At 33.6% G+C, this 27,304-nt stretch overlaps 12 protein-coding genes across 12 annotated transcripts; 5 read left to right on the top strand and 7 right to left on the bottom strand.

The window, feature by feature from the left end:
• Positions 1 to 465: 465 nt before the first annotated feature.
• On the bottom strand, positions 466 to 2,541 carry ELE39_000531 (uncharacterized protein; the record flags this gene model as incomplete). Its single annotated transcript, XM_067343571.1, has 1 exon — positions 466 to 2,541. The coding sequence occupies one exon, from the start codon at positions 2,539 to 2,541 to the stop codon at positions 466 to 468; it is 2,076 nt and encodes a 691-aa protein (XP_067199212.1).
• Positions 2,542 to 3,456: 915 nt separating this feature from the next.
• ELE39_000542 (NLI interacting factor CTD-like phosphatase) lies at positions 3,457 to 4,635 on the top strand (the record flags this gene model as incomplete). The annotated part of the gene is made up of 1 exon (XM_067343582.1): positions 3,457 to 4,635. One exon carries the CDS (start codon positions 3,457 to 3,459, stop codon positions 4,633 to 4,635), a length of 1,179 nt encoding a protein of 392 aa, XP_067199223.1.
• A 48-nt stretch (positions 4,636 to 4,683) lies between these two features.
• Positions 4,684 to 6,609, bottom strand: ELE39_000553 (dimethylguanosine tRNA methyltransferase; the record flags this gene model as incomplete). The annotated part of the gene is made up of 1 exon (XM_067343593.1): positions 4,684 to 6,609. The coding sequence occupies one exon, from the start codon at positions 6,607 to 6,609 to the stop codon at positions 4,684 to 4,686; it is 1,926 nt and encodes a 641-aa protein (XP_067199234.1).
• A 209-nt stretch (positions 6,610 to 6,818) lies between these two features.
• Positions 6,819 to 7,107, top strand: ELE39_000564 (DNA-directed RNA polymerase II; the record flags this gene model as incomplete). The annotated part of the gene is made up of 2 exons (XM_067343604.1): positions 6,819 to 6,913; positions 6,984 to 7,107. The coding sequence occupies 2 exons, from the start codon at positions 6,819 to 6,821 to the stop codon at positions 7,105 to 7,107; spliced, it is 219 nt and encodes a 72-aa protein (XP_067199245.1).
• A 1,180-nt stretch (positions 7,108 to 8,287) lies between these two features.
• ELE39_000575 (heat shock protein) lies at positions 8,288 to 10,708 on the top strand (the record flags this gene model as incomplete). Its single annotated transcript, XM_067343615.1, has 1 exon — positions 8,288 to 10,708. The coding sequence occupies one exon, from the start codon at positions 8,288 to 8,290 to the stop codon at positions 10,706 to 10,708; it is 2,421 nt and encodes an 806-aa protein (XP_067199256.1).
• A 546-nt stretch (positions 10,709 to 11,254) lies between these two features.
• ELE39_000586 (uncharacterized protein) lies at positions 11,255 to 12,829 on the bottom strand (the record flags this gene model as incomplete). Its single annotated transcript, XM_067343626.1, has 1 exon — positions 11,255 to 12,829. One exon carries the CDS (start codon positions 12,827 to 12,829, stop codon positions 11,255 to 11,257), a length of 1,575 nt encoding a protein of 524 aa, XP_067199267.1.
• A 2,266-nt stretch (positions 12,830 to 15,095) lies between these two features.
• Positions 15,096 to 16,646, bottom strand: ELE39_000589 (articulin family; the record flags this gene model as incomplete). Its single annotated transcript, XM_067343629.1, has 1 exon — positions 15,096 to 16,646. One exon carries the CDS (start codon positions 16,644 to 16,646, stop codon positions 15,096 to 15,098), a length of 1,551 nt encoding a protein of 516 aa, XP_067199270.1.
• Positions 16,647 to 17,838: 1,192 nt separating this feature from the next.
• Positions 17,839 to 18,633, top strand: ELE39_000590 (articulin family; the record flags this gene model as incomplete). Its single annotated transcript, XM_067343630.1, has 1 exon — positions 17,839 to 18,633. One exon carries the CDS (start codon positions 17,839 to 17,841, stop codon positions 18,631 to 18,633), a length of 795 nt encoding a protein of 264 aa, XP_067199271.1.
• Positions 18,634 to 18,785: 152 nt separating this feature from the next.
• On the bottom strand, positions 18,786 to 20,732 carry ELE39_000591 (phosphoacetyl glucosamine mutase; the record flags this gene model as incomplete). The annotated part of the gene is made up of 1 exon (XM_067343631.1): positions 18,786 to 20,732. One exon carries the CDS (start codon positions 20,730 to 20,732, stop codon positions 18,786 to 18,788), a length of 1,947 nt encoding a protein of 648 aa, XP_067199272.1.
• Positions 20,733 to 21,175: 443 nt separating this feature from the next.
• ELE39_000532 (uncharacterized protein) lies at positions 21,176 to 21,529 on the top strand (the record flags this gene model as incomplete). The annotated part of the gene is made up of 1 exon (XM_067343572.1): positions 21,176 to 21,529. The coding sequence occupies one exon, from the start codon at positions 21,176 to 21,178 to the stop codon at positions 21,527 to 21,529; it is 354 nt and encodes a 117-aa protein (XP_067199213.1).
• A 212-nt stretch (positions 21,530 to 21,741) lies between these two features.
• Positions 21,742 to 23,847, bottom strand: ELE39_000533 (Noc3 like involved in nuclear export of pre-ribosomes; the record flags this gene model as incomplete). Its single annotated transcript, XM_067343573.1, has 1 exon — positions 21,742 to 23,847. The coding sequence occupies one exon, from the start codon at positions 23,845 to 23,847 to the stop codon at positions 21,742 to 21,744; it is 2,106 nt and encodes a 701-aa protein (XP_067199214.1).
• A 953-nt stretch (positions 23,848 to 24,800) lies between these two features.
• Positions 24,801 to 26,669, bottom strand: ELE39_000534 (kinase domain-containing; the record flags this gene model as incomplete). Its single annotated transcript, XM_067343574.1, has 1 exon — positions 24,801 to 26,669. The coding sequence occupies one exon, from the start codon at positions 26,667 to 26,669 to the stop codon at positions 24,801 to 24,803; it is 1,869 nt and encodes a 622-aa protein (XP_067199215.1).
• Between the last annotated feature and the right edge of the window lie 635 nt (positions 26,670 to 27,304).

Below are 27,304 nucleotides of genomic sequence, written 5' to 3' on the forward strand. Positions count from 1 at the left end.
GCCTTGGTAATCTATATAGCTTCTCCTAGCTTTAAACCTTAGTATTGTTTAATGTGAAGTTCTAGTAGAGTGAAGAAAAAAGGCTCTAAAGTTGGTCTCTGAGATCTATTTGTTTTGATGTTAAACTAGAGAGATATAGCTAAGCCGATTCTTAATTGGTCCCGTGACCAGAACATATATTAGGAGGGGAGTGGGAGTAAACTAGTATGAACAATATTTAGTGATTTTATTATGATTCCGACATAATATATTGCAGATACTTGATAGCAAGTAGTTGTTCATTTAAAATAAAACATTTTATTAGAAAACCAAAAATTAACAAAAACAGGTATTATAAAGCATTTCGAATATATTTGCGAACAGTGCAATATAAACAATTTTATCTTAAACATTAACTTCAGATTGAAGCTTACTTTTGGAGAATGAAAATCTTTGTATTAAACATATAGATATTAAAGAGGTTCATTAGCTTAATTTATATAGGCCCAAGTCGATCATTTCTTTCAATTTAGATTCAATATATTGTGGAGCAACAGAAACTGAATAGTATTGAGCCATTGTAGAGGTTGCATCGAGTAGAGTACTACCAAAAAGTCCCTGCTTAAATCTTGCAACGTGATGGTGAAGTTGTTCTCTAGCTTTATGAATAGCAATAGTCATATCTTTAATTGTGCATGAGGATTGTAATTTAAGATGCTCCCTTTCCATTTGATTATACTTATGTACAAGCTTTAATCTTTTCCACTCGTTCAGATTATCCCAACAGCTACTCCATTCAGGCCCATATATATTGTTTCTCAACTCTTTGAAAAACCTTTGAAGGACCTGAATTGCTGTCAAGAATTGTTTTGCTTGTGTCGCAACAGACTTATCAAATGTAAGAAAATTATCAACATGATCAGATATACTGCTGTTCTCATTAATTAATTCCTCTATTACAGTGCTCCAAGTATCAGCTAAAACATTCATTTCGCTCTTTGAAGCAAAATAGGCAGCCTCATCCACGAACCTTCTTAGTTCAATAATATCTTCTCTTCTGTCTGGTCTATATATACGGCAAGGGGTTTCAATTAAAAATTTATCCACCCCTTTTCTACTGTTAATTTCTTTCGTCATATCCAAACTAAAAGAGAAGTCTATCATACGAAAGTTTTCAAGCTTAAAGCGAATCACTCTTAGACCTTGTTTATTTTTTGATGCGACTTGTTCAGATCCAGAATTTTGATCTTTAGAAGTGTCTATATTTATTCCATCATTAGAGACATTGGCCGACGCATCCGAATTCAAATTCTGTTTACATGACTTAGAATCGTAAAAGGAATCATCAAAAGAAGTTGATGCTTTATTTGTGCTACACTCGTTAATGCCCCTATGTAATTGATGATCAGAACCTTCATAGTCAGAATTGGATATATGGATTTTGTTTATCTGGTTTGATTGTTCCATCTTTTCATTCAGTCTTTTAGTAATTTCAAGAGGAAGGCTATTAACTTCCATCATATTAATATACTCATCATCATCAATTAAAAACCCCTGTCCATCTTTAATTATCTTTGTAATTTCAAGGGGGTCTGATAAGTATTCTTCCAAAATCATAATATTTGGGTGGCACAAATCACAATGATATATATTTTGTTCCCAAATTCTCTGTAAAAAATTGAGGGTATGATCTATTAATGAAAGCCTGTATCTAAATCTTCCGAGAATCTCACCTGCAGAATTATTAATACTAATTCTTAATAGCATTTCTCTTCTTCTTATCGCTTCATTGTTTTTATATTGAGTATTTCTAGCTGCAACTAAATTACTATATGCTCTTAAGACTTTTCTAAAGCTGTTCTTCATATGAAAAATTTCGCTCTGCCTAAGTCTTCTCAAAACTTCGCTTAATGTCACTCCTTCTAAGTATTGCATAAATATATAGCGATCAAATTCGTGAACTGGAGTACCCCATTTACTTGTAACGGTATAAACATTTGGGCTAATAAAGTTGTTTAAAACTTTCCTGCCAGATATATATGTGGTCATAAACTTTTCCATTAAAAAGCCAACATTGAATTCAGAGCTGCTTTTATTTGGAAGAAGTATAGGAAGCCTGTCTAAATAAGCATACTTATATTGGGTACTTAGTTTGCTATTTTCACGTTTAATAAAGACATTAATAGCTTCCATATCTTTAATTAAGTCTTTTTCATAGCATTGGTACGTTAAATCCGGATTTAAGCTACAATTCTTGTAAATCCTGAAATTTGAATTCATTGGGTATAGTGTTGCAGCTACTCCAACTCCAAACATTCCTCCAAAGCTCTTAAGTACACCAGAATCATCATATTTGCACTTGATGAAATTAAACTGCTCACTTTTGCAGATTGCCAAATCAATTTCGTGGACTAATTTTGATCTCTCAAACGCAACCTGTCTCTTAACTACCTGCTGTCTTTTCAAATTTTTTTTTATTTCTTCCTGAAAGGTTTCATTTAGATCAGATCCTAGCACAGCACTGCAGAATAAAAACAGAAAATAGGCCAGCCTCAAATTCATATGCTAGCTGTTTTAAATATTTCTGGGATTGCCCATTTAGAAGTAACCAATTATGCGAACTTTACCAAAATATCTAAATATATACCTCTACTACCTCAAACACAGAAATTGATGACCTTTGCAAAGCTCACTTTATCACCTACTCACCTGTTATGTTTGATTTTCTTTTTGAGAGAATAAAAAATTTAGTCTTTAATGACTCAGTCACTGCCGTACATGTCTATATGCCTGGCGGTATCTCAAATGCATGTGGCGCCAAGTCATTCAAATGCATCATTTTTTTTTTAAATCGATCAATTCAATCAATAAAATGTGAGATTATACAATTTCTACCGCTTAGATGTGTATTATGCATTATTAGAGAGTTATGTTTGTGTATAAAGGTTAGGAGTGCAGAGTATTCTAGTTCTTTCAGAAGCAATAGTAACTTATAATAATTTGACTTTGCATTCTAGTGATCAAGCAAAGTAAATACAATTCACATTTTGTTTTATTGTTAAATTGGATCTAATTTGCAATATATTACTTCTTTCTTGATGTGGCTAGTTTATTTAGCTTAAATTTATTAATCCCCGTAAATAATTAGGTGTTATAAAATATGTGGGAAAATGATTTACCAAGGGGAATAGAGATAATAAGGTTAGGACTACTCGAAAAAATGAATATATTTCCTTATCATCAAGACTAGCTATTATTATATTTTTTTTGTGAAAAGTTTATCAGGGTTTGTGCTAAACTTCATTGATAAAAAGATTAGAGTTTTGCTTGATGAATATAATAAAATAATCCATAATTTTGTTGTATGAGATTGAGCAGAAGAGAAGAATAAGATTTAGATTTTAGGGTTTAAGCTTTAAAAATAGTCAAAGTAGTAATTAAAATTACGTTAAAGTCAGCAACTGAGATTCAACCTAAATGGTTGCGTTCAAATATAGAATGAAAAGGCTTCGTACATTTGCAAATGAAGAAATTCAAGGAGAACTGCCATTAAAGTCAAAGCTAAATGAACGAATCATTGCCAAAAGGGAAGAAAACAATACAGAGGAAAAAAAAGACTTAAATTCATTTGACAAAAATTGCTCTCAAAATTCTCAAAGCACTCTCGAAACCGAAAATATGGAGGTTAGTCTACTAGAAATGAGTCTACTGAGGAGATTTGATGATTTCATGGAAATTATCAGGCATCTTAAATTAAATGTAAAACCTGGATCTTTCAGAGACGACGAAAACTTTTTGAACTATTGCTTTTTGATTTCCAAGCCTTTTAAAAACAACAATATTGGATTTACATTTCATGTTGCAATGGAAAATATTGTAAATGGAAGACCAAGAGTTTTATCTCAGTCAATGTCAATGGCTATTGAGTATATATGTTGTACAAAATTCCCCTCCAAATTACTCAGTGGAGAATCTTCAACTATCAATAGCCCATTCAAAGTTAATGACATACAAAATGGCAAGTCTCTATTGAAAATAGGTAATCTGCCAACTTCAAAAACGGTCAAAGAGAAAGAAAGCAGTTCGGGTTTATTTATTGTGTTGGATATGGATGAAACTTTAGTTCACTGTACAAATGAAATGCTTAAAGGAGTTAAGCCAGATTTATTAGTTAACATTGCTGCATATTCCTCACCTTGGTTTGTATATTATCGACCATTTCTTAAATTTTTTCTTAAAAACGCTTCAAAGTTGGGAAGAATATGTGTTTTTACTGCAAGTACCAAAGAGTATGCAGAACAAGTAATCAACTCAATAGACCCGAACCAAGATCTTATTAAATATAAATTGTTTAGGGAACATTGTACAGTATATAATAAGGGTTATATGAAGGATTTGAGAATAATCCAAGGTGCGGATCTAAAAAGAACAGTTTTAGTAGACAACTCTTTGATAAGCAATACATTACAATTAGACAATGCAATTCCTGTTGATAGTTGGTATGGATGCAGCAAAGATAATGAGCTACTTAGACTGCTTGTTCTTTTAAACAGAATACAATTGTTAAATGATGTTAGACCGTATTTGGCAAGTAGGTATGGAATTAGAGAATGGATTAATATGAATAGAACTAAAGATAACTTAATGCCTATATGAGAATTCAGTTAAAGAAACCACTGGAACAAATAAATGGATTTATACTAACTAGTGCTGTCCAACATTTTTTGGTCTTGAAATTGGGCCCCAGTTTGCCTCAGGGTTGGGAAGCCACCTAGGCCCATAGTTTGTTTTAGACTCTAATAATACATCAGGATGAATATCAAACTTGATGCCTTCAGTAGTTACTTTAATATCCAAAAAACTATTGTTTTTTTTATTTTTTGACGGATTTAAAAGGGCCCAAGATCTCAAAATATCCATTACAACCTTATTTGGAGCATTAGTTTTAAGAAAAAGTGGATCCCTATGAAAGTGAGAGGATTTGTACCCTAAATACCTAAGTGCAGAATGAAATAGTAGCGGCCTGATCATTTCAATACCTAGAAAATTACAAAGAGAAGGAATATGGTAGTGCAATACACAATCTTTAAGCTCATCCCTTATTGCAGTTAATAAACCTTTAATCTTCTTATTCATTGTTACAGCATCCAATATACAATGATCAACATTTACATCTCCAATATTTCTATCAGATTGGCTGCAATTATTGATTGAAAATTCCTCTATTTTTTTACATTCACTCAACATTTCTTCTATAAAATCGTCATCATAAAGCTTTCCTGTATATATTGGGCCACCTATGCAATATTTTCCAGAAAGACATTCTTTGCATTTTAAATCTACAAGATTACCTTCATATAAATTTAGATTGAGTTGGCCTGCCTTATACTTTAGTTTATTATAATCCTGAGATTTTCCATCCTGGAAGTTATTTTCTCTAGAATATTTGTTTTCCGATTTAGTATCATGTGATTTTTCTTCTTCACGACCTGAATTGTCCATCACTTCTTCAGATCTTTTTCTTTTCTGATTTTTCTTTGTTTCTCTCAATCTTTTTTTATTTCCAGATATTTTATCTCCAAAGTTAACAACGTAAAAACTTGGGCAGTTTGTGCATTGAAGTACAAAACCTGTTTTAGTCGAAATATTTTTACAATGAATTGCACTTGTTTTAACCTTAACGAAGACTCTTACATAGAAATCCACGCTAATACTTAATAGTGGAATTATGCTCTTTTGGTACTTTGCTGCAGTAGTAATAATTGTATTTAACAATAATCTCAGTGACATTTCATGACCATAGCTCTTCTTCAATGCATTTCCTCCATACTTGTAAAACGTAACCTCAGGAACATTTCCACATAGTACCGGCATGTCAGTGGCAGTAAAACATGCAAGTCCATCTTCTTCGCATGCATGCACTGTCCCATCAATAAAGGGTACGCAAGTTCCATATGGGTCAATATCAACAATAGTGAATCCAGAACTTGCTAGATTAAGGGAATTTGAGACTTTTTTCCCACCTCCAAGAATAGAACTTATGATACTTTCAACAGAAAGCTGGCTTGGTGATGTAATTTGCTTAATTAGGCTTGGCGTTGAAAGAGAGAGAAGCTTTCTGGCATCTGCACAGATACAAGAATAGTTTTCTGGAGGAATAGAATTTAACTCAAAGTTTTGTTGCATACGTTCAACGGCTATTGGGTCAATGTCACCACATACTACATGATCTATTTCATGTGGGAGCTCTTTAATATATCTTATAGATCTGAGCCCGGATGCACCAAGAGGTTCTAGGACTGTAATGGGGAATCTGGAGCTGCCATCTTTTTTTGATATTAGGCCAGTTCCACCATTTAAATCGTTACAGGTATAGTTATGTTCATTATTATTACCACCCTCACCTTTAATGGCAAAACTGAGTCTTTTAAAGTATTTCTCGCTCAGGTTCTTTCGTCTTAAAGCTAAAAATGACTTTATTGCAATCAAAGAAATGTCTCTATTAAACACCTGAGCAGGATTGTAAAATATATCATCATTAGTTTTGTGAATTTTGGCCTTTCCTTCGTGAATATATTCAGAAGATGCGTTTTTCAGATATAAATCTGAGTGTATGCACAACTCAGTCATCTCAGCCAATGTTTCTGATCCAGAACAATACAATTTAAAACTTGTTTAATAGTCCCTTCTCTTTAATGTTAGTTTTGACTGTTAATTGATAATGCCTAGGTTGCCGCCACTTGGCGGTAACAGTTGTTCATCAAAAAAAATAAATTATTTCCAATAATTTATTTCTCGGGAAGTGGTAAATATTTGTCTTGTTTGGAAGCAGTTACATCATGATCATCCCAGTTAGATGTTTCACATGTGGAAAGGTTATTGGTAATTTGTGGCAGCCATGGCTGGTTTTGTTACAAAATAATGTTCCAGAAGGGTAAGTTTGAATAAAAAGTTTATTCATTAATTTATCTTAACCGTAATATTTATTTCTTTAATCATTTTAGGGAGGCTCTTGATAAGCTAGGATTAAGAAGGTATTGTTGTAGAAGAATGATTCTTACCCATGCAGACTTGATTGAAAAACTTATGGCGTATAATATTCACGAGAGAAAGACTATGATGAATTAGATTAATCAATTTTTTGTCAAGAATTCATCAACTGGCCTTAATTACTATTCAATGGGGTTGATTCTTACGGGAACTAGAGTATAACTAGCTATTATATAAATTTATTTAAGTAATCATCTTTTTTTTTTCTAATTTTGATTTCATTATGATTTAAATAAACACTTAAATATTTCACAAATACTTCAAAGATATATCTTTAAGAAATTTTAAAGCTCTATTGGATTAAGGGTATCTAATTTATTTGTATTTATCCATTTATTTAGATCTAGTCACTAAACCTTTTGACTATAAATGGAAGAATCTTAAATCCTGCCCATGCAACTGCAATTAATGTGGAAAATTGAGTTCAGATAAATTTTAACATTAGAGTATAAGAGTGCATATCTTACCTGTTAAAAGTCGTATTTTAAAAATCAATTCTTTTTTCAAAACCTCAGCTTGTGATTCTAAATTTATTAAGATTAATCACCGCAATACAATCGACACACACATACCTCTTGATTCTTTGCTTAAATTAAACATTTTTGGCCACATAAAATGACTGCTCTTGTTTTATTGGGTTTGTATCCTATCCTTTATACCAAATAGTAAATAAAAGACGATGTCAAATTTCTTTAAAAACAAAAAAATTTAGCCTAAAAACTGATTCCGCCACAATGTGGCGCCGTTATTCTAATTATATTTAAATGAAGGGGGGGATATTTTTTAGAAAAAAAAATTTTTAATAAAATTAACCATTTTAATTACTGACAAAAATAAAAGATTAAAAACTTTCCATCTATAACATTAATTAGAATTATACAAATTATTTTGAAATATAGGAATATGTGTGTGTAGATAGAGTTAGATGAAAAGTGGGGGATATTGTAGCAAACGTATTATACAGATCCTGCAATAGAAATAAGTAGGGCTATCAAATAAAGATTCCAGGCGGGTTACAAAAGTTCATTTTTGATAGGCAATAAACTACTTGTTGCGAGTGAAGAAGTTTTTTAGTCTTTTCATGCAGTTAGGAGGGGTAAATCATTACAATACCAAGTAAAAGGTACCGGCAAAAATAAGAAAATAATGAATTGGTGTCTCATAAGTGCGGCAAAAGGAGAATGGTTCAAAATTAACCAAAGTGTGTCAAATTTAATAGAAAGTAAAAAAAGATCACAGAAACGTTAAATTTCGAGAAATGTCAGTCATAGGTCTTGACATAGGAACTATAAATGCAGTGGTTGCGACAATTAATAGAGGGGCAGTAACCATTGTAAGAAATGAGCTCTCAGAAAGAACGACTCCAATATTGGTTGGTTATACTGATACTGAGCGTTTGATTGGTGAACCGGCTTTGACAAAAATGAAATCCAACTACAAGAACACTTGTAGGTATATGAAGCCATTGTTTGGTATGCTCCCTAACAACGTGTCAGAGGCAGAGAAGTTGTATTCACTCGCAGAAATTACAACATGCGAAAACGGTAACATTGGGTTTAAGGTAAACTATAAAGGTGATCAACAAGTAGTTTCCTTGACTAGTGTTTATGCATCTTTCCTTAAGCGTCTCAAAGAAAACACCGAAAAGAGCACAGGTCAATCAGTTAGAGATTTGGTTATTAGCATTCCAGGGTACTATGATAACGTTGCTAGACAAAACGTTTTGGATGCTCTCCATATTGCAGGGATCAATTGTTTGAGACTTATGAATGAGGAAAGTGCAGTTGCTCTTGATTATGGTATATTTAGATCTAATAATTTTGCAGAAAATGAAAATGTTATTGTAGCTTTCATAAGTTGTGGAGCGGGATACTTTTTCGTTTCCATTGTGAGATTTACTAAAGGCAAGTTTGACATTCTTGCTACAGTCTATGAAAACAGAATTAGTGGGCGTTTAATGGACTACTCAATTATGGAATTTGCTGCTAGAGACTTTAACCAAAAATACAAAACGGACCTTTTAAAAGACCCAAAAGCCAGGCTAAAATTAGAGGATTCTGCAACAAAATGCAAGAAGATTCTAAGTGCTAACCAAGAGGCAGCCTTCGTAACAGAATGTGTTGACGGTGAAAACGATATTAGTATGATGATTGAGAGAAAAACATTTGAAGAACTTTGCTCAAATATGAGCGAATACATTCCCAACATGGTGGATTCTGCAATTAAGCAAGCTGGAATTAAGATTGAAGATATCTCTTCTATTGAGATAATCGGTGGCTGTAGTAGAATTCCATGGGTTCAACGTGCAATTGGTGCAGCCTTCAACGATAAGGAGCTCTGTAAGACTTTGAATGCTGATGAAACTGTTGCAAGAGGTTGTGCTCTCCAAGCTGCCATGTTATCTCCAGTTATCAAAGTACGAGAATTCAATATGACTGAAAGGTTCGCTTACGAAGTTTTCTTATTCTGGCAAAACTCTCCAGGATCCTCAGATTTCAAATCAGCGACTCTCTTTTCTCTCGGAAGCGATTTGAATGTCTTAAAGAATTCCACATTTTCAAAATCTGAGCCATTTGAGATTGCACTCAGATATGCGCCAAACCCCCACTCAAACAACCTTGATCTTGGAAGATACCTTATTGATCTCCCTCCGCAACAAGATTCAAAAGTCAAGCTTTACATTCGACTTGATAAGAATGGTATTGTTCGCCTCGAAAAGGTTGAGCAAATTAAGGAAGAAGTGGTAATGGAGAGTGCTCCCGTCCCAACTCCAGCTACAGGAAATCTTGAAGATCCCAACTCTAATGACGCGCAATCAGGTGAATCCAAACCTGAAGAACAACCAGTTACTCTCCAACCTACAATGAAGACGAGGGTTAAAAGAATGAATGTACAATTTAAACAGATTGGTGAATTGCAAGGATATTTGAGTGAGGATTCAAAGGCCAAGTTTAAGGATGGAGAAGCTCGTATGAGTTCAGAAGACCTATTGGTTCATTTGACACGTGAAAAACTGAATGAATTAGAGTCATATGTATTTGACATGCGTTCCAAAATCTCCCCTGGCGGTAATTTAAATCAATTTGCAGAGAAACAATTAATTGAGAATTTCTTAGGGTTCTTGGCGCAGGCGGAGAACTGGATCTACGATAATTATGAAAGCACAAAGGAGATTTTTGAAAAGAAGCTAGAAGAACTTAAAGTCTATGGAGACCCCATTGAGATGAGATACCAAGAATCTCTCCAACTGGAGGAGATTCAATCTTATATGAACTCAATGTTTGAACATTTTCAGAAGCTTTGCACAGATGTGGAGATGGAATTCACTCCAGAAAGCAAACAACAAGTAATGGAGGGATTGAATCAAAGATATCAGGAATTTAGCGAGGCTATCAGAAAGAATTTTGAAGATAGAGCCAAATTTGAAAACTTAATTGTTTCTATAGATTCTCTTAGACAAATGTGTGATGAAGCCAAGAAGTACTGCAGTGACAATTTGGTCCCTATTCCAAAGGTGACTGAACCAACAAATTCTGGTAATGATAAGATGGATGATTCTCAGCCATGTACGGTATCAGGAAACAACGATGATGTACAGATGGAAGGAGATATCAACGGAGCTCAAGGAGCTTCTGCAGCTTCAGACATATCACAAGAGTCGGAGATGAAGATTGATTAGAGAGATTTCTTCAGCTTTTGAATTTTTCTAATTACATTGATCGGAAGTCAGTAAAGCTGGATTGGAGTTAAAGTGAACGCTTTTTCTTAAAGATATAAAGGAGCTGTCTCTCTGACTGGTATGAGTTAATAATTTTTCAAATAAATTAACAATAATAAAAGTTAGGGGTAAATTCGTCCTTAAATTTTTTTTTTTTTATTTTTTTAAATATGTTATGCTCTTTACTTTGTGTCACCGCATGAATTTCATGCATTTATTTTGTCTACCGGTATGGATTGAAAACTAACAAAGTGAAAATACTTTTCAAAACAATCGGGTTTAAAAATACATATTAATTGTTGAAATTTTATCGATAAGTTTAATATTATTTTTTTTTTTAGTAATTTGACAATGATTTTGCTACAAATTACACAAAGAAGTTTTTAAAGCAATATAAAAAAAAAGAAACGTTGCATAATATAATATTAACCTTTAAATATAATAAATTTTGAGAAATGAGAATTCTATCTGGATAGATATCAAATCCAGTCTGATAATTATATTACGTCATTCAGACTGTGCGTAGGAGGCCTCTTGTTTATATTTAGAGTCGTTATCAACCCCTTTGGACTTGGCTGCGGTAATACATTGATTCTGAGAATACAAGTACGGAGGCAGAGGTGGAGGAACCTTCTTGCCGTTTCTATATCTTGGGCGGTTTCTATCATACTTCATATAGCATGCATTACAGCAAATTTGTTTTTCAACGTATGTAATGGGTGGAATATTATTGGATAAGCTTGTTTCAGGGACAGATGAAATCTGATCTGATTGAGCGTTGAATGCATCACTAGATTCATGTTTCAGTGATGTTGAATGCCCATCCTTATTATTAGCATATAGTTCTCCCAAATTAAGGAATCGCCACTGTGAAGTCTGAGTAGTTCCACAAACAATACAAATAGCAGAGCTCTTGTCAATTTTTCTTCTTCCTCCAATATTTGATTTAATAGACTTTCTTGACTTTTCAGTTTTTCTATTTTCTTGTCTGAGGCCTATTTTAGATACCCAATCTCCTAAAGAGTTGGAAATCTCGAATCCTTCGTCAAAATTGTTGAATGACTTTCTAGAATTTGAAGATTGAGATTTGCTTATAGGCGAAAGAATTGAAGAAGGAATTGTCTGAGAAGAATGGATTGGGGAGCTATTCACTGAAATACCGCTGCTGCATACTCCGCCTGTAAGATTGACAGATTGCAGACCTAAGTGACCTTCTGAGCTCCCAGTAATGTTGGCTGTGGAAGTCAAATTAGCACCTAGCGCTCTTCCATTACAAGACATTTGAGATAGTGATGCCAAAGATACCATATTTGGAACCTGTGATCCTCCGCTTTGTAATTCAAACAAGTTAAAAGGTGCAACTATAGATCCTGATCTAGATCCAGAACCAGTGATTGCGTTATTATTGTTTTGCAATCCAGAATACATTTGTCTAAGAAATGGATTAAAACATCCAGCTGTTGTACCTGCTACTCCGTATCCACCGGCAAAAATTGGAGAATACATAGCCATGGCCATTTGATTGTATAATGCTATTTGCTGATAATAAGCATTCATCGTGTTATTCCACTCTATCTGAGATCCAGAATAAGGAAATAAACCATTTGAAGAATCTACTTTTGATTTTAAACCCCCTTCATCTACACTGAATGAATTGAAACTATTTGAGTTACTACCCTGAGAGTTATTAACTAAGCTTGGAGGAAGCAGCTGAGCACCTGTTAATGGGTTACATAAGGGAAATCCAGCTCCCAATCCTGTATTGTTTGAAATTGATCCTCCACTTGAAAAGTGGTTGTTAGAAGCCATTTCTTTATTTTTCACCTCCTCAGTGATTTTTGAAAATACCGAATAAAAGTTACTTAGTTTTGAATATGAGTCATCTCTTTCATTCACTATATTGCACCCTGGTGACGAATTTGCACTGATAAGCATTGTAGGAGGGCTATCAGGAATATTCTGAGATACCAGCTTACCGGTTGCCGAGTAGATCAGCATTGGATCTTGTGCCAAGTCAGAAGCTTTGATATTACTAATCTCAGGAATTACTTCTTTGGATATTAAATTTGTGCTAAATGACATTTCGAGTAATTCTATTATACCTTAAATAACTAATAAGCTCTGTTGATAATATGATAATCAATTGGTTAAAGCCAAGCTCTTATTATTAATTTCTAATATGCACTATTTTTTATTTGATATATTCCTTAATTGCCCGTCTAATTATCAGTGCATTTTAGTTTCATTCGCGACCTTTTATTATTGCTGCCGTCCGAAAAAAAAACCTCAGAAAAAACTTCTTCACTCCAGCCAAATGCCAAAAATCTGCTCAGCTTACCCAATCAATTCCCTCAAGTTTTAGAATCACTCTTTCGATACCTTTTTTCCTATTCTGTTCAGCTTTGATCTTTATAACTTTTGCATCACAGCTTTAATTATATATTTGACCACTATATACCTACCAATGCCTCGAATTTTATATCTGCATATAACAGTATGTTTGCAGACTAACTATCATTACAATCTTCCTTGATAATCTTTTTCTACTTTTTTCTAATGATCTGTAATCTAAAATTATACCGTTACTTGCAATTAATGATTTTAACGTCTTGTCGCTTGTCGAGAAGCTAAGGCGCCAACACTGCTCGATATGATGATTGTATGGGATTTCGCGATGGGTAAAAAGTTATACAATAAGTATTTTTGTTAGTTTCTCTTCAAAAGTGCTTATTGGAGCAGATTATAATGGATTTGGATAATTCTAAATTCCTTATTCTCACACTTCTGTCGTCAAGCGTTGCTGCACTTTTTTTTTAAATCTTAATCATCTAAGTATTAGTGTAACAAATAATTAAGGTTGGGTTGCTAACATTTTTCTGTAGCTTGTGAGTAATTTTGTAAACAATTAAATCCTATTTGGAATCTAAGTCTTCTATAATATACTATTCCATTTTCACTATTAATTGTTAATTCTGTTTTACATGCATTACCTTTGCGAATTAATTATTAATATCCTTGACTAATCAAATATTATAGAATTGACTAAAACAAATTAGGAATATTCTTGCTACCCTACACCCATTCATAATGTTGTTTTGTTTTATAGCTATTTCTCAGTTTATTGAATCATCTTGAAGGCAGCTCAAATTGACAAAATTAGACTTATGGTAAATGCTACAAGCTCATAAAAGAATTATTTTTATTAAACAAGTTGGACGAAAGAGGCAGAGAGAGACAAACAAATAAATTCAGTTAAAGTTAACCTTTCAAATTATTAAGCTAATAACTTAACATCAAAGCTTCTCCCCTAATGATAATTTGGTATATTTTTTTTGTCAACTCTTATTTCTTCCCACCATGAAGGTTGTGCAACTTCAACTGGAGGATCCTAAAATGTTTTTTTTCATTAGTACTGTGTCCTTGAATAATCAACTCCCCTGCCATTTCGAAAGCTATACTTAACTTACCCTACAACAACCAAGCATCTTAAATAAAAACAAAGGATCAAAGTTCATCCTATCAAGCTGTTTTACTATAATTAATTCCCTTGTTGCGTTTGTGGGGTTCTCATAATTTTAAATTAGTTTTTTGAGGAAAATTGATTTGGCGGTATAATCAAAAATATTTTTCTTTCAATACCCACCGTAGAACAGAATTGATAGTGCAGTAACACTATTGACGATCATAAATATTTAATGATAAGCTTTAAAGGCAAAATGTGTATAAAACAATGGGCGTTTATCAACAAAAAGACAAAACATGCAAATAGATCTTAGTAGAATTCTAGAAATAAGTGAAAACCTAAACTTTAGATAAAGGTAGTATATTATGTATTTCCGTAATGGACAATAAACAAAAGGCCATCCATTTTCTCTTTTCCCTTACTGTAATCTCTCTTTGGCAAACTTCCCTCGTATCCTAAGTGTCGCTTTTCCCGTAAATTAGAAATCCTTTTTTTGGTTTTTTCATTATACTTTTCATTCTTAAGTTGTAAAAAATGATATAATAGTGTAATACCTTCCTTATAAGATGATGAGAAAATGTCATCATTTCTTAATATAATTACAATAGAGTAGTAATAATAGTTGCATGATAGTGAGATCAATATTATTGCATCTGCACCTACAATGCAAATTCAGATATTCTTATCTTGCGAATATTAAACACTTGTTCGACATAGCTTGTTTTATTTTCTTGCTCCTTCTGGCATTTCCTCTCTGCTTATATTGAAATAGGCAGATATGAATGATCATTCTAACATAAACAAAGAAACTCAAAAGCATGATGTAATAAAGATTCCCTACTATCCATGTGATTTGATAATTGAGACAAGGAATTATGTGATTTCTCACTGTTCCAAACTCTCAGAATTTACTTCCTCCTTTGGATTCTCACTTGCATTGCAACACATTGAAGTTATTGAGAAACCATCCTGATTCGATGCTTCAATAGCCTCGGGCTTTATTGGAACAATGTCCTTTGGCATGCTCAGAGGAGCAGCACCTAAAACTGCCATTGGAATACATTGTTGAACTGGATAAGTAACAATAGGTGTCTGATCCATTGGACCTAATGTATCAACATTGACAACTTCTTTAGATTCAAGTCCTCTAATTAGGTTCTGAGCTCCAGAAGGAAGTGAATCAACATCAACAACTCCAGCAGCAGCTTCACATCCACATAATGAAATTTGGTGTGGTGCTAAATTAACCTGCTGAGGCGCACCAGTTACCAAATTATATACAGCTTGCTGTTGCAACATAAAGAATTCTTGAGTATACATTTCTTGAGTTTGAATAGTAGGCGTAAGAATCCATTGGTTTTGTAAGTATGTCATCATTAACGGATTTCCTGGAGACATTGGCAATGGATCCCACAATTGTCTTTGCAAGTTCATTTGTCTCTCGAAGCTCTGCATACGCTCTAGGCTTGGCTCCTGATTAGAATCAATACCATCCATTGCCTCACGGTATGGCGTAATCATCCTATCGATTTCCATTTCACCTACTAAAACTCTTCTTTCTTCCAACAAATCTGCATTAACTCTCATCCACATTGCATGGAAGTCCGCCTGTGATAATTCTGCAGGGTTCATCAAGTGAACGTCCATCTCTCTCTCTCTCTTTCCAAATTCAACATCAACAGGTACTGGTTTAATAATATCTTCGTAAACAAAGTAGGGAACTTCTCTTACGCATTCCACCTCGTATACTTCCTCAGTCATCTTAAACTTCGGAACTACTCGCTTTCTTACTGGAATTGGAACAAAATGATCACGGAATTCCAAAACTGGAACGTGTACTGGAACAACAAAGGGCTTCGGGACCATATATGGTACGGGAAGCTCAATCAAAGATGGAACGGCATCTCCTACTGCTACTCTTGTGATGTTAACAACAGTGTTTTCATCAATCTCAACAGGGTTTGGTGGAAAAATGGGAAGTGATTCGGGAGCGTTAATAAAGGGTTTTTCTGGCTCCTCTACATATGTTACCTTCTCTACAATCTTCTCAACTGTTTTATACTCAACAACAGGTTTTGTTACAACCTTCTCAACAATTTCTTCTTTTGGAACGTACTTAACATTATACCTTACAACGGGATCCTCAATGATTTTTTCCACTGTTTTAATTACTGGAACTTCCACAACCTTCTCTCTATATTCAGGAACTATACGTGGAACTGTTCTCACTACTTCCTTAACTTCAACATCTGGCACTACAGTTTCAACCAACTTAACTAAAGGTATTCCTCCTCCTTCAGCTGCACCACTTGTCGAGCTTTCTTCTGGGATTTGGAGCGATGGAACCACATATCGCTGTTCCCGAACTTCTTCTTCAGCAAAGCGAGCATGGTGCTCACGTCCCGAGGTCTGACCTGAACGCTCACTATTACTCATCTTAATTCTATTTTTCCCTTGTCCTCTTATATCTTATTTTCTCCTATTATTTTTTTAATACATGTATTAGACACAGACATAATGAATTTCCATATGGCACACAAACTCTACGTCATGCTTAATTAAATTTTTGATCCTAATTATCTCACAATTAAATAAAGAACGCTTTACCGCCATGTCTTGTATTTGATCTTTAAAATTATCTCTATAGCAGAAACTGTTTTCAGGATTTAATCAATAATTATCTAATACTTGTAAGCTAATGTCTGTTATTCTAAAGTTTTCTGAATAATGTGAGGCTCATTGTTTTCTCTACCTCTGAATTTTTTCTACTTTTAGAACTTCAACTTCCAGTTTCTAGCTAACATTACAACGGAAAATAATACAAAAAATCGTGTGATTCACAGTTTAGATTATACGCCACATATTCTATTGTTTTTTCAGCTAGATATATCCGTAACTCTCACAGGATGCAATTAATTCAATGTAACTTGTTAAGGTATCTATAATTCACGTTTCATAACCTTGCACCTACTGTTATAGAGCGGAAAACTGATTAAAGAGCTGCATCGTTAGTAACATTAACTATCCAATGCAGACTTGCAGTATTCACATAAAGAAGTATATTTTTTTGAATGCATGTAACTGTCCCCATGCAAAAAAATTGCATGTGGGATGGCGCTATTTTTAAAAAAATCAATCTGCTTTAATGATTTATTACTCATATAAAAATAAACTGTTATAACAACTATCACATCCACGGTTAACTTAACTCTCAAATTGATAATTGTAATTATTTAACATTAATTTTTTCTTACATTAAGATATTACACTTTTTATGGCACAATCTGTATTTCATATTTCATTTAAGTAAAAATAATTTTCCGTTAGACAGGACGTGAAGAACTGTAATAGCATGTGCGTACGTATATAATACAAACAAGGTAATATACTATGTATAGTAATATAATATATATAGCTAATTGAATATAACAATAAATGTGATAATCTGATTAAAAGAAAATCAGAAAATATTAGCGGTATTGAATTAGGAGAAAAGTAAAGCGATAGGTTTTAAGGTTTGAATTAAAGATCGTGTGTGAAGAAAAACAACTAGGGGGAAAGTTCCAACTTTATATTAAATTAGGTAATCATTATATTCTTAGAAAATAAGTGAAAATAGAAAGTAAAGATGCCAGCAAAGAAGAATAATGGTGGACAAACCGATAGAGGTTCAGATTTGGGATTAACTGATCGCCAATCTAATAAAGTTGAAAGTAACATAGTCGAAGTCCCGGAGTTACATTTTCACGAAAAATATTCAGCTGTGGATATTCCTGTAGTACAGGAGAAGATAAGATATGAAACAAAGGAGGTGATTCAAGAAAGAGAAGTTCATGTAGTGAAACCAGTTGTTAAGGAGAAGATTGTAGAAGTTCCAAAATATAAAGTTGTCGAGAAAGTTGTTGAGGTTCCCCAAGTCATTGTTCAAGAGAAGTTGATTGAGGTTGAAAGAGTTGAGGTTACTACAAAAAGCAGAAATCCATCAAGACCATTAAGTCCAGTCGAAAGGAAACAACTAGATATTGTTACACAATATCGTCAGGTCCCAAAGCCGGTAGAAGTTCCTATTGCATTTTACTCTGCAATTCCTGTTCCTATTTTGATAGACAGAGCAGTTCCTGTTCCAATGGAATTGCAAATCATTCAAGATATATTATGTCCAAAGATTGAGGCGATCTATAAGGACATTCCTATTCCAGTTCCAGTTAAAAGAACAATTGAAAAACCGGTGCCAATTGGTCTATATGACCAGCCAGAACTTCTCCAGAAATACTTACACGATCCTAATGAGCCATTACCTAATCCAGTCGCAGCTTTAGAGCAAATGGCTCAGCAAGCATCAATGGCTGCCGCATTAAACCAACAAAACATGATGCAGATGATGCAGCAACAGAGCACTGTACAACAAGAACCACAAGAGTAAACAAAATTTGTTGCATTTCTACTCTTAATACCGAAATTAAGACAAATGAAAATCAAAAAAACAAACGATAGATTGTCAAAAACTTGTTGTATTTAATATTTAGTTAATCATTAATTATATGTTAATATAGGTAAATGCTTCTTTTTCAGAGGTTAGCATGTAATCGAATCTTTAGAAAAGTATTTGATAAGTAGATCCTTGACAAATTTCATAATATCTTTGGCTCTTTCTAACGTAGGTGATTCTACATATACTCTTGCAACTTCCTCAGTACCTGATGGTCTTATAAAAGCTCTTGAAGAATTATCATTAAAATTTGAGATATAATTGTCAATGTTTTCCTGTAACTCCTTCGGTTCAACCAGAAACTTCTCCGTTTCTTTGTCGCAAATTAAAGTATCGAGATCAGTTCTTTTTAAATAAACTTTGTCTTGTATGACGTTTAGGTCGTTGTAAAGGCACATAGAAAATTTGCAGCCAAATCTGGCTTGGACAAATATTCTTGTAATTTCAAATGCAAGCATATCAGAGATGGCATCCCCAATCACAGGGTTGAATAGATTCAAGAAACACTTTAATGACTTGCATGAATTACGATTCAACCCAAATTTTGACATTTCCTCAATCCAACATTTTAACTTGTTCTGTCTGTGAATTACAGTCCCGTGGCCATTTGCCTCGAAATATACTGCAATGTCATATTCTTCTGCTTTTCTGTGAAGATGCTTAACTCCTGTAGGAACACAGTTAATAGAGAACTTGAAATATTTTGGATTTAATGTACTAAGTAAGTAATTTAGGTACTTGGTACTAGCTCCATTAGCATATGCAGTTTGAATCACGCCTAGACTTAAAGTAGGAGTAGATATGCCCGCTTCGGACGTAATCTCTTTTACTGATTGATTTAATAGGTTAACGATCACAAGAGTATAGCATGCTGAAATTCTATCCCCATCAATCAGAAAAATCTCTGAATTCTTATCATTGTTATGTAAATGATCAGGTGCAAAGTATATCAGCCTGTCAGCATCCCCATCGAAAGCTGCAACGTAGTCAACGCTGTCTGAATCATAATATCGGTGAGAATAGAAGCCAACAGGAGGGAGGATATTTTTTTGAATATGATCTGCTCCGCAACCATCATTAAGTTTTTCAGGTTCATCGCAATTAATCATTTGTAGATTCAAATCAGCATAAGATAATATCTTTGAAACTTTATCAGCGTGATATTTTCCTACGCCATTTGCAACGTCTATCAGCAAGACCCCCTTATCATTTACCTTGTAATTTTCAATCCTATCCAGTTTTGCCATGAAAAAAGAATGGATATTCTGAGTAAAAATGAATGAGTGATCATTATTTTTTATTAAATCTACTAACTTTTTAAAGTAATATTCATGATAGGCGAAATATAGTTCAAAGAACGATGAAACTATATTACTCTTATTTTGCTCGCTACAATTTTCCAATTCTGGAGTAAAATTTTCGGGAATTAAATTTCTAAGGTCAGTTGGAACTCTGTCCATTATCAATCCATTTGCAAATGCTACCATGAAATGTAACTGTGGAGTAGTTGTGAATCCAAAGTTCAAAAATCTGGAAATCCCAAATTCTGTTATAACTCTTTCAATAGACTCTAGCATGTGCTTTGACGATGGTCTAGTGTCAAAACCCAGTATAAGCATTGCTTTTGAAAGCTCTATTTTATTCAGCTCATCATCACTCAATACCAACTTCTTCTTGAAATAGCGCATCAATTCCCTTACTGGGGTGCTTCCATCCTCATTGTTTATTACACTAAAGCAAATTTGCTCAAACTCTTTGTTCAGCATACTTCCTGTTGTATCCACAATCTTTATTCCATTATCTTGAATTGGATTATGGGATGCTGTTATTACAACTCCTACCCATTTTTTCTCCAGAATACTTCTCAGACAAGCAATTAGAGTGCAAATCATAGCCACTTGCTCTGCTCTATCTGGGTTCTCGTCGTAATTCATCCTGAATCCAGCTGTTCCATATATCAATGGTCTTAAACTTTGTAACTTTCCACATTTTTCTATTAGAACTCTTGTCACTCTCTTTTCAAATTCACTCATTTCAAACCAATTTTTACTCTTCAATGGCAGGTCAAATTTTGTATATCAAATCTTATGTTTTTTCCATTTCTGTTTATTTCTATTACGAATGGAATTACGTGTAATTTAAACTCTCTTAACCCTCCTTTCCCCCTCCCCCCCCCAACGCGCATGTAAATACCGGTATAAAAACCATAAAAACACATGCATAAACTTTGTGGACATAATTACGTCTATGAGTTAAAATAAGGCTGAGGGGGAGCCGTTGTTATTATTACGAGTCAAATTATAATTAAAATTGAAAGTGCTTGAACTTATTCAATTGATGAGCTTGCAAAGCAAACTATATATTGCTTTAATTACGGAAATTATAGTCTACATTACTTTAGTGTGAATCCAAAAACCTTTATTTGTTTTCTGTAATAAAAATTATTTGGATTTGTTCAAAGCAGCAATAAAGAATAATGGAAGATGAATCTATGCAACAAACCACAATTGAGGAGGAACTTAAAGATGAAACCAGTGAATTCAACAGTACACTGGAAATTAATAATTTAGAATTGAATGAGGAGAGCAATGCAGAGTCTGGGCATTTTCAGAAAGATCGAGAGGCAAATGAACTATTAGATTTCAAAACTTCAATTCAGGAAAGCAAAATCTTAAATATAGTCGAAGCAAATACCAACAATGAAAAATTATATGTTAAAATAAAAAGTGAAAATGTAAGTTTGAAATTATGTGTTCAGGGAAATATATCAAATAAATCACCCTTTAAACCATTCATTAACGAAAAAACATTCAAAACAATAAAATTTTAGGGAATCCATAAAGAAAAAATTGACCCAAAAAATTTTTATGAAATGATAAGTTACGAATTATACAGGTCAAATGGAATAGAAAGAGACTATCCAATTGACTTATGTCTAGATATTCAGGAAGATATTGATAATATATTACCATTTCTACAAAAGTCAATAATTAATAGAAAGAAATCAAATATATGAGAGATAATAATTAGGTGTAAAGCGACTTACATATTTACTAATTTCAAAATATAATATAACGGTTTGAGCTCTTCAATCGAACTTTTTGGAGATTTGGCATCGTCATCGAGGAAGATTTCTTTTCTTCCAAAATATTTCTTAATTGAAATTACCGCATTTTTTCGAACGGTATTATCGGCAGATTCAGATAGAAGCATATTACAAGCCAATTTAAGTGTTGAATTGGAATTGTTCTCGATTATTTCGTTAAAAATATAATACAAGGAGACTTCTTGGTATTTCCACGTAGACAATATACAATTTGCATCAATTGGGAAGTCATTGCATGGAATACCCTCTGGATCTAAAAGAACTCTGAGTTTCGGAAATTTGATAATTAATTGGCCACAAAGCTTAATTAGGAAGATGCTTGAATCAACTTCACCAGATTCGCATAATACAAGTGAAATTTCTGCGATAACGAACATTAGACGGTAAAGATAGCTTGAATTCGAACTTGAAAAAATACTTGTATTCAGAATAACGGTTGGCAACTCTTTATCCTGGAAGGAAATCCCCATTTCTCTAATGTAACTAGAATCCGTGCTTTTGGGTGAACTGAAAATATTCTTAATTTTAACATGTTCCTTTTCAAGTCTTAAAACAAGGTATCTCAAGATCCAAGAATTATCCTCAAGCTGTTGCTCATTAAGTTGGTTTCCTCTTTGAAGTAAAGAAAAGCAACATTTAAGTACCATCACAAAGCTTTGCCATTTTAGAGCATCACTATTATAGAGCTTTCCCTTGATAATTCCAATCAACTCAGATCTTATCTTCAAGCTTATCCTGTTACTATACTGAGATATTCCTAGATAAACGTGCTCAAGTTCATCGAAATCTAAAAGTAAAACTTTTGAGTAAAACGTGAAAAGATGCTTTAAAATTTGCTCTTCTCTTTCTATAAGTAACTCAACTTTTACTCTAGTTGTGCTCGTTTTTTGGATCTCATCTATTATTTCCTTGCTAATGGTACTAGTGTTTGGACCAAAAATCCTCCTAAACTCGCTCTTCGATTCCTCTATTCTATGCCAAGGAGCATATTTAGTGAAGGGAAAAAGAACCCATTTTGAAAGTGTGAACAAGCTTAATGCACTCTTCTTGCTCTTTCTGTCGAATAAAATCTCATGGATCATATTTACCGCCTCGACTCCCGTTTCAAGAGATGTGTCGTTGGTCAATACGTTCGTCAAACCTTCACTACAGTAAGAAAGAGAAGACCTTGTTTGAAGATCCTCATCATTTCCTGACATTAAAAACAATATGATCATTCTCAGCAAAATAGTATGGTGATTGAAATGATACGTTGCATCCAATAAATCCATTGTTGATCTTAAAATGGCAGATTTATTTCTGGTAATGGTGGTACTATTTTTGCCGCCAAATCTAAGTATTTTCTTTAATAGAAGACATGTTCTCTTATAAATGTTAAGAATCCTCCTCTCAAAAGAGTGAATTTGTTGGGTTTCTTTTCTGAGACTAACTTTATCATTTGTTGTTTCTGAGCCTGAACCTTCCAAACCTATTATTTGGTTTGAAATCCTATATCCAGGAACAAGATCTTTCACGACAATAACAAGAGAAATGATGCAAAGCTCAACTGGGAAATTCACCGTACCGTTATCCAAATTACTCCCTTGTATTTTTTTCGTATTTGAATTCCAATTTTTTTCGCAATACTCCAAAAGTACTGCGAGTAATTCAATATTCTTTTCTGGGTCTGACATTACCAGGTCACAAATTCTTGCAACATCTTTTGGTCTCTTTATTAATATCTTTATTTCACTATTAAAGCTGTTATCCTCCTTAACTTTATTGCTCTGCTTATTTCTCTTTAACTTTGCAGCATCCTTCTTTTTTATCTCTTTTAAGCGTCTCAACTCTGTCTTTGAAAGAGCTTGCTTACTTTCCTGACTTTTTTCTGTATCACTTCGCTCAAAATCTTGCTTTGGCTTCTTTAAAGTGCTTATGGGAATATGCCACCCTTTTCTCTTGTTATTTAAAACAGGTAATCCTGTTAGGGTGTCTGCATTGTCTGACCACTTTGCAAACTGAGTGGCTCTTCTTGCTCTTTCGTACTTCTCTTCAATTTCCATGTTTACCTAGCAAAGTAATCATTTAAATATTACCATAAAAAAAAAGACTTATTTTTAAAGCCTGATATACTCACTGTAAAAATAACTTAAAATCTCGCAGCAATTAGCCAAGAGTTTATTCAATTACGTCACCAAAACATAAAACTCACGAGCTATCTAATGTTCCACTTGGAAATCAATATGCAATACTCGCTATATTAAACGCTCTCTCAACTTTTTTCCTATAGTAAATTTAAACTTGTCAGCCTTTACTATTTTATATAATGAAAGGGCGCGTCGACTCGGAGTAATAAAATATGAAATTCTCTTCAATAAAATTTTTCTGGCGCTCACATTTTTTGTATTTTTGAAATATATGCATTAAATCATTCATGTAAAATTAAAATTTTCAATAAACATTGAAGAGAAAATTAAATTTTTGTAATTTTTTGACTCTGGTATTTTTGATTTAAACACTTCCCTGAATGGGAAGACTTTTTATTACTAAGTTTACTTTTTCGATACTAAAATTCTCCTCTTGATGTTCTGAGTTAGAGTTTTATATAGTATTGGAAAGTTAGTGAGCTCCTGAACTGCATATATGCATGCATGCATTTATATATACATAGTCTTTAGTGTTGGGCCCCTCATACAAATTTGGCAATGAAAATGAAAGTGCAAGTATTCCATTAATAGTAGGAAACGAGCTTAATATAACTTCTCAAATTAAGTTTCGAAGCGAAGATTTAAAGATAATTAAGAGTATTTCCTGTTATTTTAACAAATTATAGAGCTATCTTTTCCTTACATTTTCCATTCCACAATACACAAAATCAATTAATAACGAGAAATTGATATTCCAATTATACTTAAAGAAATAACCAATAGTTATGCTTTTACTACAAGCACTTATGCTCCAAAAGCTTTTCTACAAACAAACTAGACAAATTATTGGGTGGCAAATCGGCAAATTCTTAGTTAATCATATAATTTAAAAATTCATTCCAATCTACAACTCCGTCGCCGTTTGTGTCAGCGGCCTTAATAATATCATCCCAGTCTTTGTGAGCAAGAAGCTTCTGATCGCCACTACAAAGTACCTTTTCAAATTCATCCACTGAAAGCTTTCCATCCCCATCAATATCCATCTTATTGAAAGCTGCTCTTATAACACCAAGCTCGCTATCCCTCCATTCATAACAGGCTGCCAAAAATTCCGTATAGCTAATAAATCCCGTATCGTCGACGTCCATTGACTGAACAATTCGATTAATATCCCATTGCGGAACTCCAGCTGACTGCAGACCTGAAACAAGCTCTTCCGGAGTAAGAACACCATTTCCATCCTGATCTAACAACTTGAATGTCTTGGTTATCTGCTTAATCTGTGGTCCAGTTACATTTAATTGGTGTGCCATCATATTCACCAATGCATGTTTGAGCTGATTTTGCTTCATATAACTCTTCAAATTGTGAAGTAACCTATTGTTAATGCAAATCGGCTCATTATTAGACTTTGAATACCTGAACCAAGGGTGTGAAAGTACTTCTTTAGCTGTTGGCCTTTGAGCTGGATCTTTTTGGAACATCAATTGTAGTAAATCTATTCCTTCTGGAGTAATATGTACACAATCCTCTTCATATTTTGGCTCAGTATTCAAAACGCTGTTTCGCACCTCCTTTATGCTCTTCCCTGTGAATGGAAGTGTTCCCGCTAAAAGAAAGTACATCACAACACCTGCACTCCAAACGTCGCACTCTGTTGTAATATCACGTAAAAAGACTTCAGGCGCCATATACAAAACGGTACCAGCTGCATGACTACTATGGCCATCCACAGATTTGAAGATTTCCGCTAATCCAAAATCGATAATTTTAATTGAAGAGTGGTGTGATTTCTCTTGCATCAAAATATTTTCTGGCTTTAAGTCTTTGTGTACAATGTTTCTAGAGTGAAAATATGCCAATGCTGACATTATCTGTCTCATTACGTGTGCCACATATCTTTCACTTAGTCTAAAACCTTTAGATACTGCTTCATGTATACGTTCAAAAAGCTCTCCTCCACCACAATTTTCCATAATAATGTACATGTGATCCTTATCTTCGTATACCTCGAAAATTTTAATAATGTTTGGATGGTCTAAACTTTTCAAAACTGCAACTTCTGCCTCTATTTGTTCTAAACTCATATTTGACAGAGACCTATCAATGATCTTGCACACTCTTTTTAATCCACTACAGCGTTCTCTGACCAAAAAAACCTTTCCAAATGACCCCTCTCCAATTTTCTTATCAAAACTAAAAATGCTTTCTATATCGTCAGCTCTCTTTAAAGAAGTTCTACGAACAAATTGATCACGGCTAACCAAAATCGATTTTTCCGGGTAGTACTTTTCTCTTATGCTATTCAATAAGTGCCAAAAAAATTTTGCAAATTGCTCAAAATTCAAAAACCCCGTCTTCCCAGTATCATATTTGGCAAATATTGTTTTAAGCATTTTATCATCTATTGGAGGGAGCTCCAAATTAATTGCTAGCCTCTCAAGCAAACGCCTAGTTTCCGTGTAATTCAGTTTACCTCTTTTCTCTTCGTCAAACTGGGCAAATGAAGACTTTGCGCTTTGAAGAAACGAACTCTTACTTGACAAAGCCATTGCCAAACGAGTCCGGATTGTTTCTAAATTACTTTGCTCTTGCTCTTGGTACTGATCCTGGTAATCCGTATTATACTCATAGTACTGTTCTTCGTTTGAGTCTTCGAACTTTCCTGCATTTACATAATCTAAATATTTATCATATTCATTTTCCACAAATCCGTCATCTGAGTATTCATTATTCATTTTTTTAGTTTTATTTAACTAATATAGCTTAATTTGGTGTTATCTGTATAAAAAGAAAAAAATTCTTTCATAAAATAGGCTTAATATTAAATTTTCCTTAATCTGCCTCTAACCCAAGCCCTTTTTTTTACCCGAATACAGAAATTTGCCTCACGTATAAAGTGGTTAATTAATCAGATATCTATTTCCCTATTTCTGAAATTTAAATTGAGCTGCTACTTTTAATCTGTAATGTAACTTGAGAGCCTCTTGAATTAATTTTTAAGCAACATGAGCTAAATCTAAAATCACACATACAAAGCTATCTATGTGCGAATAAAGGAATCAAAAACTCCTCAAAACCTCCAATTACATGCACATATATGTACGTATGTGTAATTTTGAATTTCTTTATAATTCAGTTTATATTTTTTTCTTCATCCGTATGTTATTTTTTTACTATTTTTATGCTTGCATTTGTTACATGCAATTTTCTTTGATATCCCGCCTAACCATGCCAAACCTTTGAAAATGACATGCGACCGCCTAAAATTAAAAGAATTAAAAACAAAAAAAGGGGGGAGAAAGAGATATAGAGAAATACTTGCAGTTTATCGTGAAAATTTTTGTGAGGATATCAGCCTTCCCAATCGATT

Source organism: Cryptosporidium sp. chipmunk genotype I (assembly GCF_004936735.1).
Source record: "Cryptosporidium sp. chipmunk genotype I strain 37763 chromosome Unknown contig_13, whole genome shotgun sequence".
In the NCBI taxonomy this organism is placed as follows: Eukaryota; Apicomplexa; class Conoidasida; order Eucoccidiorida; family Cryptosporidiidae; genus Cryptosporidium; species Cryptosporidium sp. chipmunk genotype I.